The sequence below is a fragment of the Bradysia coprophila genome, chromosome II (assembly GCF_014529535.1).
Source record: "Bradysia coprophila strain Holo2 chromosome II, BU_Bcop_v1, whole genome shotgun sequence".
NCBI classification, from domain to species: Eukaryota; Metazoa; Arthropoda; class Insecta; order Diptera; family Sciaridae; genus Bradysia; species Bradysia coprophila.
Window position 1 is genome coordinate 12,000,231 of NC_050735.1, and position 13,157 is coordinate 12,013,387.

Sequence of the window (13,157 nt, forward strand, 5' to 3'; positions counted from 1 at the left end):
AAGTGTTCAAAGGAATCAAACCATATTCTCTTTTGAGTGAAATCTACAAATATTTTTAGGGCAATTATAGCCTAGACAGATTTTAAAGTTTATGTTTAGCCATAATCCCTTTGCACCCTGTTGGTAGAAGACACATGGGAACTGAGAAGGTCATCAGACAACATCTTTGATTCAATCTCACACACAAATTCAGCATTCAGTACCTATTATTTCAAGGACATTCTCATACCAACACAGCAAGCTCGAACATTGGAAAAATTCAAAAGTTTGGCGATTCTTCGCTTTCACACTCATCATTTTATCTAGCCATCATTTAATACACAAGAAGACTTGAATGTTTCCTCGGTCATTTCTTTAAATTTGTATTTTTTATTGAGTAGTTGAGCAACATTCTAACATTCAGCATAAAGGCAAAAACAAACAAAAAAATATCAAAAGCGTCGACGACGGTGTCGATTTAGTCACTGCTAAAATTTGGAAATTGTGTTTCGTCGGTATGATTGTGGATGTGGCTTTCCGGTATTGTTACGCCACCAGTGTCCAATAGAGTGTCATGCGAAATTGAATCGGTACTTTCCAGTGGTAAAAAGCAGTCCGATGACACCTGGATGGCACAAAGTTACGAATTACAATAATTTTCCTCGACTACTCCGAATAGTCGGGAGTCGTGACTCAGGCCACAAAAATTACCTCAACAATTCGCTTCGGCTTATCGGTTAATGACTTCTGGCGTTTCCGGTGTGAATGTTCCGCATTGTTACCGCTTCGATTTGCTAAAATATTTTGGGCGGTTAGTAGCCAGTTTGAAGTGGAAAATGTTTCTGATGAGCACCCGTCAATTACCTCGCACAGTTAACGTTTGAAATTTGTGACCCTGTTTGTGTCTATTGAGAACGCCCACATTCAGTGAGACGAATGGACAGTCTTCACATTGGATGAGCTTGTAGCTGTTGGGATGATATTTCTTCAAATGCGATTTCAGCGTAGACGACTGTATCGATCTGTAGTCACAATCTTGGCAATTGTACTTCCACTGTTCCTTCTGCAAAAGATTTCGACATTAAGGACGTGTTCGGGGATCGGAAAAGAAGGGGTCCAAAACTACATTCTGATGGCGAAGTTCATGCTTCTTTATAACACTCGGATCGGCTGCTTTGAACTGACAGAATTGGCAGGAGATCGGCTTCTCGCCGGTATGCTGCCTCAAATGGATCATGTGCGTCACCTTCCTGGCCGACTTATGGCCGCAAACGTTGCAGATGAACGGTTTGATTTGACTGTGTACGGTTTTGATGTGTTTGGACAACACCTTGGAGTTGGCAAACATGTTGTGGCAAATTTCGCATTTCTTCTTCACATACCAGCGCATCTGGTTGCTGTTGTCGTTCTGATGATGTGTGATGTTGTGCACTCGCAGTTGTGAAAATTGTTTGAAGATTTTCGGACAGTTCGAACAGGCGAATCCTTTTGTGGCTCCATGGACTTGTAGATGTCTGAATATTTGGACTGAAATGGGGTTTTTTGGAAATGTTGGACAAATGAAAGATATTCAGAACTCACCACATAAGCCAGCTGGTTGGTAGTGTGCCGCAGATGATAAATAAAAAGGAATTAGTGTGTGACAGTGCCTGTAGGTGGAACAAGGCAGTATACTGTTCGGGATCTCCCCAACTCAGTATACAGCCTTGAGGTCGATCTAGGGAATAATAATTACCTTTGTACGAGCAGAAAATGCACTTGAGTAGGTCAACGTCGATTTTGTGGTGTTTGTACAGATGCTGTCCGAACGAAATTGGATCATGAAAATATCTTAATCTTTTGAAATATTAAACATACCGCTGAACAGTTGCGCCAGGTCTTAGCGACAGCCTGACATTCAAAGCATTTGAATTCGTTGTTGTTGAGGGTATGGCATCGTTCATGATACGATTTACTATCTTCCGTTTCAAAGCGCTTACTACAGCCTTTAACCGAGCACCTGTAAAACAGCAAAACCCTAAATTAAGCCGGTTCCATGGTGTCGTAATCATGGTCATCATCCTTCATACTTCAATACAAATGAACTTTTCAGCTTCAATTGCAGCTCCCTCAACGATATCGGTCGATGCAGTTCTTTGTCCGTGTCCTTCCTACTATTCGGCTCGACCACTTCCAATGGCGGAGCAATTTGCTGAGGACTGGGCTCATGAACAATTGGAATGCAACCATGATCGGTAATCATATGATCTTTCACTAATTGCCGGGACACGAACACGGAAAAACACAGACTACACACGTAACGCTCGTCCAGTTCTGCTGGTGGTGGTTCGCTGACCACCGGATCATTGTAGGTCGGAGTCGATTTGACATGATTGGAACGGTAGTGGGCGACCAACAGCAGTTTCTCGTCGGTTATGAAATCACAGAATTTACACTTGAAGATTATTTGAGCGATTTCGGCTAAAATCCGGTCGATTGCTTGGTCTTCCATTGACTTTTTTAGTAGTGATGTCATTTGGAGCGTTGAGATGCAACGGTTTCGGGAAAATTTATTTCGAATTCCCCATTTTCCACTCGTGATATTTATAAACAAACCGTTGACACTGAAGCGGGATTGTAAACATAAGTCATTGGACATTTATTATAGGGTGGCCAAGCACTCCGAACCACAGAGATTTTTTTTTTAGTCAGCTGATGAAAATGTAGTAAATAATTGACAGATAGATGGCATTGCTTCGGACTATATGGAAGCGGGTGGTACGAATATTTCAATGTTCCACCTGAAAACTCATGCTACTAACACAAACAATCAAATCACTTTCGCTTTCCTTTCAGTTTTATGTAAGATACTCCGATACTTAACGAGAAAGTATTTCTTCCATCGACTCCATCGTTCTGCTCAATTTCTTCTCCAATTGCACCAATCGCTCTTTGCTTCTTCTAACCGACGCATAGTTCAAATTCCTTACTGTTCCGGCGGTACGTTTATCTCGGAGCACGTGGAATTCCCCGCGCAAAAAGTCCCAGAACGAAAACTTTTCCTGCACAATCGATTTCGCCTCGTTACGCACATTCGAAAAGTAATTGCACGAAATGGTGATGATCATATTCATCAGATAGATGGCAATGGCGCTCAGCGAAACAATGAATAGCAGCAACTCAAGCCAATTGCTGCCCGAGAAAATTTCGGTAGAACTCAGTCGGTCCGTGATGAACCCGAATAAAATGGCAAGCAAGGACGAAAAGGATTTTGTCATTGACGAAAATGATGCGGACTTGGAACTATTCAATTGGTAGAATAGCGTAGCGAAGCATGCAAGAAACAGGAACGTTATAACGGTCGAAGCAGCTAGATCCTTAGCCGCATTGACTAGTGTCGTCGAGAAGACGCGAAAAATGAAAATGAAATTCAAAATCTTCCAAATTCGGATCGTACTGATGCAGACCAAGACACCAGTCCACCACAGCAGAAATTGATCCAATAGTCCGGCATAAACGAAGCTTACGAATTCATTGTTTCGTGTTTCATCCAACAATCGCAGCAACGACCGCACATATTCGTTTCGAACGAAAAATATTGTAACGACACCCACACTTTGTGCCACAATGATCAGGTCGACAATGTTCCACATTTCTGTAAAGTATTGCCGCCGGTTCGATTGCAACAAATTCACAACAATTCGCCATATAAATGCGATGACTATCGCCACGTAAGACATGAAAATGAATATCGTGGCTGCAGACAGATTTTCAATGATCGTAAGCAACTGAACGGACTGAATGTTGTAGCTCAATTCGAAGTATCCGACCTGAGTTCTTTCGGCAATCAATGTAATTACGTTGAAGAGGTTCGAATCGACCCCTGAAACAGGCTTAGATATTGCGGAAGGCTCACAGGACATACTAATTTCAAAGGCTTACCATAAGTGGTGAACTCAATAAAAACCACTCTCGTTCGTGCATCGATCCAGTTGTGTTTTCTTAGAAACTTGAGAACTACCAAACTATTGGCCATGGTTCGACCAAAATTACATACGTAACCGCCTCCTGTATACAGCTTAGTTTTACCGAACTGAGAAATCGTTTGCGACTCAAAAGAATTCTGGTAGATCCACGGCTGTAGAATACGCCAATATTTGTCTTTCGAGCGAATGTTTGACTGAGATTTCCAGGACGGGTCATAGTTCGTTCTATCTTCAGTTTTATCATCTAACACTGGCAGACAATTGTTGGTCGTGAGTAAACCATTGGATTTACAGACATCATTCTTCACTCTTTGTTGTCTTAATCTGGCAATTCCTAAGATCTTCATCCGTTCGTCCTTTAGCCAACCGTTTGATGATCGATTGCTGGATGCTGTGATCAAGGTTATTCAAACAGAACGTCTTAGAATGAATATATAGGAGAGGGGAGGTGTAGAAGATGTGATCTCAGGTTATTTCATGCCATTAATAAAAACGTTCCAAGTTATCTACGAATCTGCGCTATCCCCATCTCATTCAAACTGTAAGTCGTCCACATCAAATGTGAAGTTCCACAAACCATTTCACGCTACTAGAGTGAAAGAGACTCTTTTGTGTGACGAAGGGGAAATGGGTGTCATAAATTCAATAAATTGGAATACTCTAATTTCACTCAATTTTCAATAGGTGCAAATAGCATCCACAACAATACAGCGACTATTTCCATCCGGGTGCAAATAGCATTAATATTCCGCAAAGAAATGAACCTCACCTGTGTGTATCGTTGGCAAAAAATCAAATTCCAAATATTCGAGAAGCAATCCATTATCAATTGGCTCTCGCGTTTCATTATTGAAGTAGCGCTGACTCATAAATTGTCTGACCGACGATCGCATGCTATAAAAGGCAAAACGGTCCCGGGAGCTTAGCACAACCAACGTTAATATCGTTAAGTAAATCGCAAACATAAACAGGTCCGTCATCAGGTCAGCGTATTGGACGACATAAGTTTTTTTCATGCGCATCCGAGCCCGTTGTCCAGCTTTACAAATATTGCCAAGTCTACTCTTCAGCAGAAACAGGTCCAGATTTTGCTGGAGTCTTTCGCTTTTAGTCAGTTCAGGATTTTCGGTAACAATTTCTTCGTTGATGGAACTGCGACCAATGTGCACAGGCGCTAAACGTTGAGTCTTGCATATCGAAACACCTAACATGCAAACGAGTTCAATGAAAACGATCACCAGTCCACAGATTGAGAATGCAGCAAAAACAATCAGACTGTTAATGTAGCCGATCGAGTTTCCCAGTAGTAACAAAATGACAGTCGCAACCGTAGTGGATGTGGCAACAATACATCGGATTGAAAGTTTGAAGAATTTCATTTTGTATTGAAAATAAGTCCTAAGTAACGTGTAGCGAGCACTGGAAGTGACAATGTAGAAACGCAATGTCGTACGAAAAGCAATGACTGCTGACATTGAAATTCTCAACCAGTTTTTTTTGGTCAAATTTTGAGTCACAAATTGTGGTCATTTCCAAGGTAAATATAGTGAGGAGGTAATGCCACTCAGACGCGCGGCCTAGCACATAAGTTCGATGCCAATGACATCTTTTTTTAAAATGGTTGACTACGATTTACTTGTGTTTCACAAAAATATTTTCAGTTGTGAGATACAGATGGCTCGACTTTCTATTCCATTTTTTGATTTCAACAAAGGAATGAGATGGCGTTTGTATCGAACTTTCGTGCCACCGCACATCTGATTCGGTTATATATGGCATTACCTCCTCACTATATTTACCTTGGTCATTTCACCATAACATGTGTCACTTAAGTCATGTCATATACTTGAGATTGCTGTCATTTCATCATGAATCGTTTTACTTAAGTCAGTTTGAGTTTCACATTTCAAAGAAAAATTTCATCATTGACCTACAAGATACCGACAGGCACGGGCAATGAGAAATGAATGACAGGAGAGGATACACCAAAAGAAGTCTGACTCAGCCTGTTTTTTTTCTTCAAAATTTTAAAGGAAAACAAAGTTCTTGAAAGTGTTCTTTCCTTTGAAAATGTACGAGGTTTTCCAGGTGGATACGCAAACTATCATGGTCCCTAATTACTTTGAGATTCTTTCATTACCGAAACATTTTACTGTGCCATTGATAAATTGACTTGTTATTCGTGGGTTATTATGCCATGTATGGACTAGGAGAACTAGGAGCGAAATTAGTATGAGTCAAATACCGGTTCTCTCAACAATTTTCTCACAGGTAGTTCGTCCGAAAACTCTTCACTCAACTTTTACTTGATGTGAACCGATTCAATGAGCCGTTTGGTTTATAAATCGGACAATTGGTTTTCTATTTGTCTGCGGTCAGGCGTACACTGGCCATACTACGAATACAGGCGATCATAGAAGGACCCTCTGAGTTTTTGTATGAAAATTTGTAATTGTTGGAGCTTTTACACTAGGGTGTAGCGGTTTTTACAAAATGTCTTAGTTTTTTTGAGGCTCAGCCGGAAACCCACTCAGCTGGTCCGTCTGATCATTTTATGGAAGAATTTTTAGCCCCGTACGAAGTACAAAGGGGCTTATAGGATTACGATGCCGTGTGTAATTGATGGAATTCGAAGCAGACGGTAAGGGCAAAGTGTTTGCCTATGTTCATAGATGACGAATCCGCAGTAAAAATTTTGTCTGTCCGTCTGTCCTTCTGTCCGTCACGTCGATATCTTGAGTAAATCAAATCCGATTTCAAAAATTTTTTTTCCCCTGAAAGATAGTCAAAATAGTGAGGCTAAGTTCGAAGATGGGCATATTCGGGTCGGCCCTTCGTGAGTTAGGGCCACCTAAGTGATTTAAGGTCTTTTGGTGATATTTATGGCAAAACAAACGATGGAAATGTAAATGGCACGGCAAATGATAGGTATTGTCAATACCAATCCAGGAAAAAAAAGTGTTATTAAATCGGGTGAGTGGACCGTGAGTTAGGGCCTTAGAAGTGAAATGCTACTAGGGTCCTATGTGTATTTTACATTTACATAGAACTCGAGTAAATTTCATTCGTTTTTCGTAATTTTTGTTTAATTTAGAAGGTAATCGAAGGCCGAATAGAATGTAGTTGAAAAAAAAAATTTGGGTCCTCGGACTAAGGCCGGTACTAGGGCCCTATGTGTATTTATACTCAATAAATAAAATTTTTAGGGCGATTTGAAATTTTTGTTTCATTTGAAAGGAACGTCGTACGGGGCTTCGTAATTGCGCAATGCGCAATTTGTAAGATGTACACATTACATAATAATTTTACTTTAACTACATTAACCGGCGCAATAGGCTTACGGTCAAAGTAGGGTTTGTACGGGGCTCAGTCGCAGCAAACGCTCCGACTGTTCTGATGGCTCGTTTTTTTTGGACTGGCACTACCTGACACTTTAAAGAACTTTAAAAAAAAGTCTTTTTTACTTTAAAATTTTCTAGATAACTTGTTGAGTCGGCAGAGGTGGGTATAGAAGTCCGACTTGACATTTTGGAAAAGTTGACACACCCTACTACGATCAATGACGGAATCGCCCACATCCACATCACAAATGCATAACGGATAGCATTGAACTCGTTGATCGCTTAAAATGTCGTGCCAACAATAGATATATCAAATTTGTACATGATTTTCTTTACTAACATCATCATCACAATCAACTTTACACGCTCCGCTCGCAAAAATAAATTAGTTTCTACAATCGAAAATGTGTCCACTTGACTTCATTGTACCGTACAACAGCAATGATCGTATTCATAGCTGCTAAAATTCTTTCCACTTTATTTCCATTGCCATTCGTCACTGTCGAATGTACCCTCATCATCCGTATCGTTTACGTTCTTCGCATTATCCAGTAATATCTTAAGCGAAACGTCCATTCGGATCATTTTCCTCAGTTGGGCCGGATCGGATTCGGCATTGGTGAAAATGGTGCCACAAAATTTCTTACCAACATTCGTCGTCATTACCGTACAATCATCAATTTTCTCGTAATTGAATCTACAGTCGGCTTCGATATTGGTATCGATGTTTGTTCGATGCTTGGCGAAAAATAGTCTCCCACTGAATGGGTTAACGAAATCGCACCTGTTGATGAAATGGAACAACAAGAAAAAAAAAACGAAATTTAATATGGTTCACGTTTACCACTGAAAATTGTTTGTCATAGTTACATGTATCCCTCGTAGTGCAGACGTCTGCAAATTTCAGTTGCGGCTATCACAAACTGTAGTTTGGAAGAACAGAAAGTGGAAAATTAGTGTAAAACCGTTGCATTCGTCGTGCAAATGAAAATAACAAAATTGCTAAGAGACAAGCGAATGGAGCTACACCATCCAGAGAACAGAAACTCTTTTCGAAACTCTGGTTTCTGTATGGCCTTCGTTCAATTTTAAATACTTCAAGTCATGGACACGGAAGAAACTTTTGTACGAAACTTAAAAGCAAAAAAAATCTAATTACGTTTCTGGCACCTTGCTCGATTTCCGTATCTTTCTCGTACGATAGCGTTATAATCGTTTCTGCCTTCCGTAACAATTCCTTAACTTTATATTTAATCAGTGCTGGACATGGTTCGACAGAAAAGCGAAATTTGTCGGGCTCCTATCGGGAAACGTTCATAATTTATTGGTGATGCGGTTGACAACGACAATCATTTCAAATTGACACAATTTTTACCTCCGACTTGAAATCGATTAGATTTTCTAGTTTGACGTTCTTTTCGATCGTTTTGGGATTTTGCCATGCTAGTCCCATCGCGTTTGGCAGGAAAAATCGATTACCTGAAAATGATGATCGAAACGCTTGAGATGTTCGGTGTACGTGCCGTTAAATGTCACATTTACCTCTCGGATTGAATAATTCCCAGTTTGGTCCGCCTTCGTGAAGAGGATCTTTTTTACTTAGTCCTGCATCGGACATCAATTTGTATAAGCTTAAAATATCCTTTGATTTACTGTCTTGTGAATAATATGCGACTGGTCTAAGAAATCCGTTTTTTATTATCAATCTACTGGTGGTGCGAATTTTCCACATCTTCGACTTAAATTCCTTCAAGTCCTACGAAGCAGAATTATTTTCTATATACTTTGGTCTGTCAAGGTTGTTGTTGTTGAACGTTTTGACGTGAATGACATTCGGGATACGTTCCATTCTATCATCATCTTCTAAAGATTTTCTGATGTTTTGGTGGAAAGTACGCAACGTGATATGTAGATGGCCCAATTTTTCGATACATTTACACAATAAGATTTTGAGCGCAATTTTTTTTTTTTTTATAAATATAATCTATTATCATCCCGTAACATCGTTGGGTGGAATACAAAATTGGCAGATACCTTTAGCAAATCTATCACAGTTAATCATCATTCTTAACAAATAAGTAAGTCAAAGTTAATCATAAAATTCGTCAAAATTTACAAAAATGTAGCGTAAAAGAAGAATAAAGAAAACATCACAAATGTCATCACAGTCTCAGTTAATAAAAATAAAAGGAGAAAAGGCACAAAAGTTCTCCCTCTCGTTCATGACTTTAAGTTTCACTTCAGCTTTGAATGCATCCAGGTTCCTAAGTTGCCGTATTTGAGAACTAAGTCGATTGTATTCTCTAATAGAAATCTGCAATTGGCTACGTCGTCTAGACGAACGCGTAGAAATGTCTGTATTGCCTTAAAGTTAACACACACTAGCATAAAGTGCCAGTTGGGAATATGATATTTCTATTGTTAAAACCGGCTTTAACCGATTTTAGCTGATTTAAACAATAGAAATATCGTTTTCCCGATGACACTAGATGCAAATGTGTGTTGATCTTTATTTGACATGGGCAGTATTCTCCGTCGACCTACAAGTGGGAGTTTTATGAACTTAATAATCTTATATGGACTCTCGATCCACTCAACTGTTCAAATATTGCTGCTGGGCGCCTTCTTGACTTTGAGACATAATTTTGAGAAAATCTTTCAAAGATTTTGATTTCATCAATTTGAGGCAGGTGTAGCACTTTCTAGCAGACACATAAAAACCAAAAAAAGTCTGTTCACAAAACTAGAGGAAGATCTATTTCTATTCGGAATAATCATCGACAGCATGTTTGCCAACTGATGATGAACGATTACAACGATTAACAATCAAACTCTTAAGTATAGTTTCCACTTAAAAAGAGCACTCCGTTTAGCCTCCGTTTACATGACAGTTCTAAAATATAACAAAGGAACTGTCACGCAAACGGAGTAAAAAATTGAAATAATTCAATTTCCACTCCGTTTGCGTGACAGTTCTTTTGTTTTATTTTACAACTGTCATGTAGACGGATGCTAAACGGAGAGCTCTTTTTAAGTGGAAACTATACTTTAAAAGTTATAAACAGCAAATGAAACCTGACGAAACTTAGAACAAAAACCAACTATCACTACAAAAAACTTGAATAAGAAAAGTAACGATCGCGTCTTAGCAATACTGAAACCAATCTTCATCCAACTACCCGGCTATGGTATCAGAAAACATATCGTCGGCAACATAACTAAAGGGCGTATCTACTATATCTCAGAAATTACTGAACTGATTTTGATAAACTTTTTTCCCTTGAAAGACAGTGAAAAATTATGAATTTTGAGACCGATATAGGTTCAATCGACCATATGGTTCGGAAGATATTTTCGAAAAACTGAAAAAAACCCTTTTTTTAAACAAAACTTCTAAGACATTTGAGCCGATTTTGATAAAATTTTATTTTTCTCTGAACGGTAGTAAAAAATAATGAATTTTGAGCTCGACATGAAGTCAATCTGCCATACGGCTCGGAAGTTATTGTGGAAAAACTGAAAAGGCTTTAGAGAATACGACGAAAAATGCTGATTTCATTGAATTTTTTTTTATGCTCAAAATTCATAACTGCCTACTACCTTTCAGGAAAAAAAAAAGTTTTTCAAAATCACCTTACACTTATCAAAATTTAGCGGAAGGCGGTTACGGCAACACCAGCGATAGAGTGCGTCAACGTCACGCTGAAGCAACACACAATCGAGTATAGAGCTCACACGAAGAAATATCTTCAAGTCATCAGCAAACAACAGAAACTTGGCCGAAGCAAACACTGACGTGACGTCATTGACAAAAACAATAAACAAAAGAGGACCAAGGTGACTACCTTGAGGAACTCCTGACGTAACGTCAAACGAACGTGACTTCCAACTCGACAACTTCACGTATTGGGAACGACCACTCAGGTACGAGTGAATCCAGCCGGGCAGACTTGAGTGAATGTCAATCTCTTTCAGCTTCTGCACTAGCAAGCTCTGAGACTCTCTATCGAACGCCTCACGTATGTCAGTGTACACAGCGTCTAGCTGACAGCCGGACTCCATGACATTGACAGCCTCATTAACAAAATCCACTAGATTCGACGAAGTTGACCTCTTCCTCATAAATCCATGTTGCTTGAAAGACTCGACCCTCTTCAACTTACACATCAACTTACCGGCTACAATCGACTCAAAAAATTTCCCAATCGTAGAGACGGTGCCAAAGCGTGTATGAAAATGTTTTTTTTACAGTGTTAAAATTTTTATGATACACTTTCCAGTTTCAGTACTCTATTAATGGTACCACTCATGCTTGAAGTGCGTTGAATCACAACATTTTCCAAAAAAGTGCCACATAACATTACAGTCACATCAAAATAATTTGCGTGTTTTTAGTTGTTTTTCTCAAGGCTGTATACTATGGGGAGGTCACGCAGATACAGATACGCGGGTTACACACCACAGTTGATGATAAAATGGCCGATTTCATACAAAAATTCATCTACTCTGATGATTCTCGTCGTCTTAATGATGTGGTGAATTTTTTTACATGTAAAATCATCAGAAGTGGTGTGTTCCCGCGTATCTGACCGTATCTGACAAAATGGCGGTCTGCGTGACCTCCACAAAGTATACAGCCTTGGTTTTTCTCTCCGTCTCACAACATGTTACACTCGAGTGCGCGAGTATAAACATTTTCAAAACGTCAAATTTCATCTACAGAAGGCAACTTAACCTCAAACTCATCCTTGTGGATGAAATCGTCGTCGTTGTTAAAGTTCGGGCTTACAGTTATTTGGAACAACCCTATACTAATATAAATGAAATGTGAGCGACTAAGAAAAACAGAGATTCGCATGAATATTACTGATTGTTTTGAGGTGGGTGTCCGTTAGAAGGATACCATGATATCAGGATACCACAGACAATTGCTTACTCAGGATATAATCAATCTTACCCATATGAAAATCCAATAGCATAACAATAAAAATTTGAATCATCGTGATACCAAAAAAAAATCGTCTGAATTAACAAAATTTGTCAATGTTGGTATTATGAATATTACAGTCGTCATTATATTTATCTCGTTTTTAACATAATTTTTTTTTTCAATTAAAATGCTCATGTTATGTGTCGGCTCTTGGTTCATGCTTATTCTTATTATTTATCATATTTCACTGAAACTAATTAATGGGTTACACTTCAATAAAAATGAATGAATACGTCTAGTGCCAGCCATGTTTGATGCAAGTGCCGGCCACTATAAAAATATGTTGTAGAACCACTGCTTGGTTGCTACACTAACGGAGAGTAAAAATTGAATATAGTGAACCAGAAGTAATTAATTGCTCATACTAACACACTAACACTACATATGTTTCATTTAACAACTACATTTCATCATTTAAGATGTGCATTGCACATCTCCCATAATATCATTCCTAAGAGAGTTCTACCTTTTACCATGCATTTCACAGCATTTCTTGTCTCAGAAAACAACCACCCCCAGATCAGAAGACCTGGCTGAATTCGTTTTTCCACGGAATCAATAATTGAATTAAGAACTGAATTAAAAAAAATCCACCGACTAGAAGAATGTTTTATGTCTAATGCAAGCGTGTAATCGTTATTTGTTCACTGAGGAAAAAAATCATTTTGAGGCTGTTATTTCCAATGACATAAATCATTGGTTATTTCGGTCACTTTTTTTCCGATGTCAATACAACGTTTTTCACAACAAAAACTGAAGTGAGAAAACAACTTTCTGAAATGAATGCGTCTAAACCCGTTTTCAATATTTCTGTGTCGTCCGCGAAAACATTAGGCCATACCTGGTACATTTCATTTGTTTCGCGTTTCGTGTATTAATGTT

The 13,157-nt window shown here is 38.9% G+C and overlaps 2 protein-coding genes across 3 annotated transcripts; both read right to left on the reverse strand.

Moving 5' to 3' along the window:
• Positions 1-343: 343 nt before the first annotated feature.
• On the reverse strand, positions 344-5,366 carry LOC119073360 (PR domain zinc finger protein 5). Of its 2 annotated transcripts, XM_037178768.1 has the most exons (8): positions 2,049-2,622; positions 1,837-1,978; positions 1,715-1,778; positions 1,561-1,572; positions 1,106-1,506; positions 844-1,042; positions 691-773; positions 344-604 (listed from the first exon to the last, which is right to left on the reverse strand). In XM_037178768.1, the coding sequence occupies exons 1-8, from the start codon at positions 2,615-2,617 to the stop codon at positions 458-460; spliced, it is 1,617 nt and encodes a 538-aa protein (XP_037034663.1). In that variant the 5' UTR covers positions 2,618-2,622; the 3' UTR covers positions 344-457. The 2 variants fall into 2 exon arrangements, 1 of the variants encoding a protein (XP_037034663.1); XR_005087035.1 differs by lacking the exons at positions 344-604; positions 691-773; positions 844-1,042; positions 1,106-1,506; positions 1,561-1,572 and adding exons at positions 3,901-4,335; positions 4,714-5,366 and having other exon boundaries at positions 2,049-3,841.
• Positions 5,367-7,600: 2,234 nt separating this feature from the next.
• On the reverse strand, positions 7,601-9,110 carry LOC119073368. Its single transcript, XM_037178781.1, has 5 exons — positions 8,828-9,110; positions 8,661-8,764; positions 8,445-8,585; positions 8,156-8,208; positions 7,601-8,069 (listed from the first exon to the last, which is right to left on the reverse strand). Exons 1-5 carry the CDS (start codon positions 9,015-9,017, stop codon positions 7,763-7,765), a joined length of 795 nt encoding a protein of 264 aa, XP_037034676.1. The 5' UTR covers positions 9,018-9,110; the 3' UTR covers positions 7,601-7,762.
• Between the last annotated feature and the right edge of the window lie 4,047 nt (positions 9,111-13,157).

Excerpts from the sequence above, each read along its gene's own strand:
- LOC119073360 (XM_037178768.1), bottom strand. The coding sequence starts at position 2,617 with ATGTCCAATGACTTATGTTTACAATCCCGCTTCAGTGTCAACGGTTTG. Across the intron at positions 1,043-1,105 it reads ATGAACTTCGCCATCAGAAT|AAGGAACAGTGGAAGTACAA; the intron begins GTAGTTTTGGAC and ends AATCTTTTGCAG. Across the intron at positions 774-843 it reads TCAAACGTTAACTGTGCGAG|CAAATCGAAGCGGTAACAAT; the intron begins GTAATTGACGGG and ends AAAATATTTTAG.
- LOC119073368 (XM_037178781.1), bottom strand. The coding sequence starts at position 9,017 with ATGTGGAAAATTCGCACCACCAGTAGATTGATAATAAAAAACGGATTT. Across the intron at positions 8,586-8,660 it reads TAATCGATTTCAAGTCGGAG|GAGCCCGACAAATTTCGCTT; the intron begins GTAAAAATTGTG and ends GTTTCCCGATAG. Across the intron at positions 8,070-8,155 it reads CTGCACTACGAGGGATACAT|GTGCGATTTCGTTAACCCAT; the intron begins GTAACTATGACA and ends TTTCATCAACAG.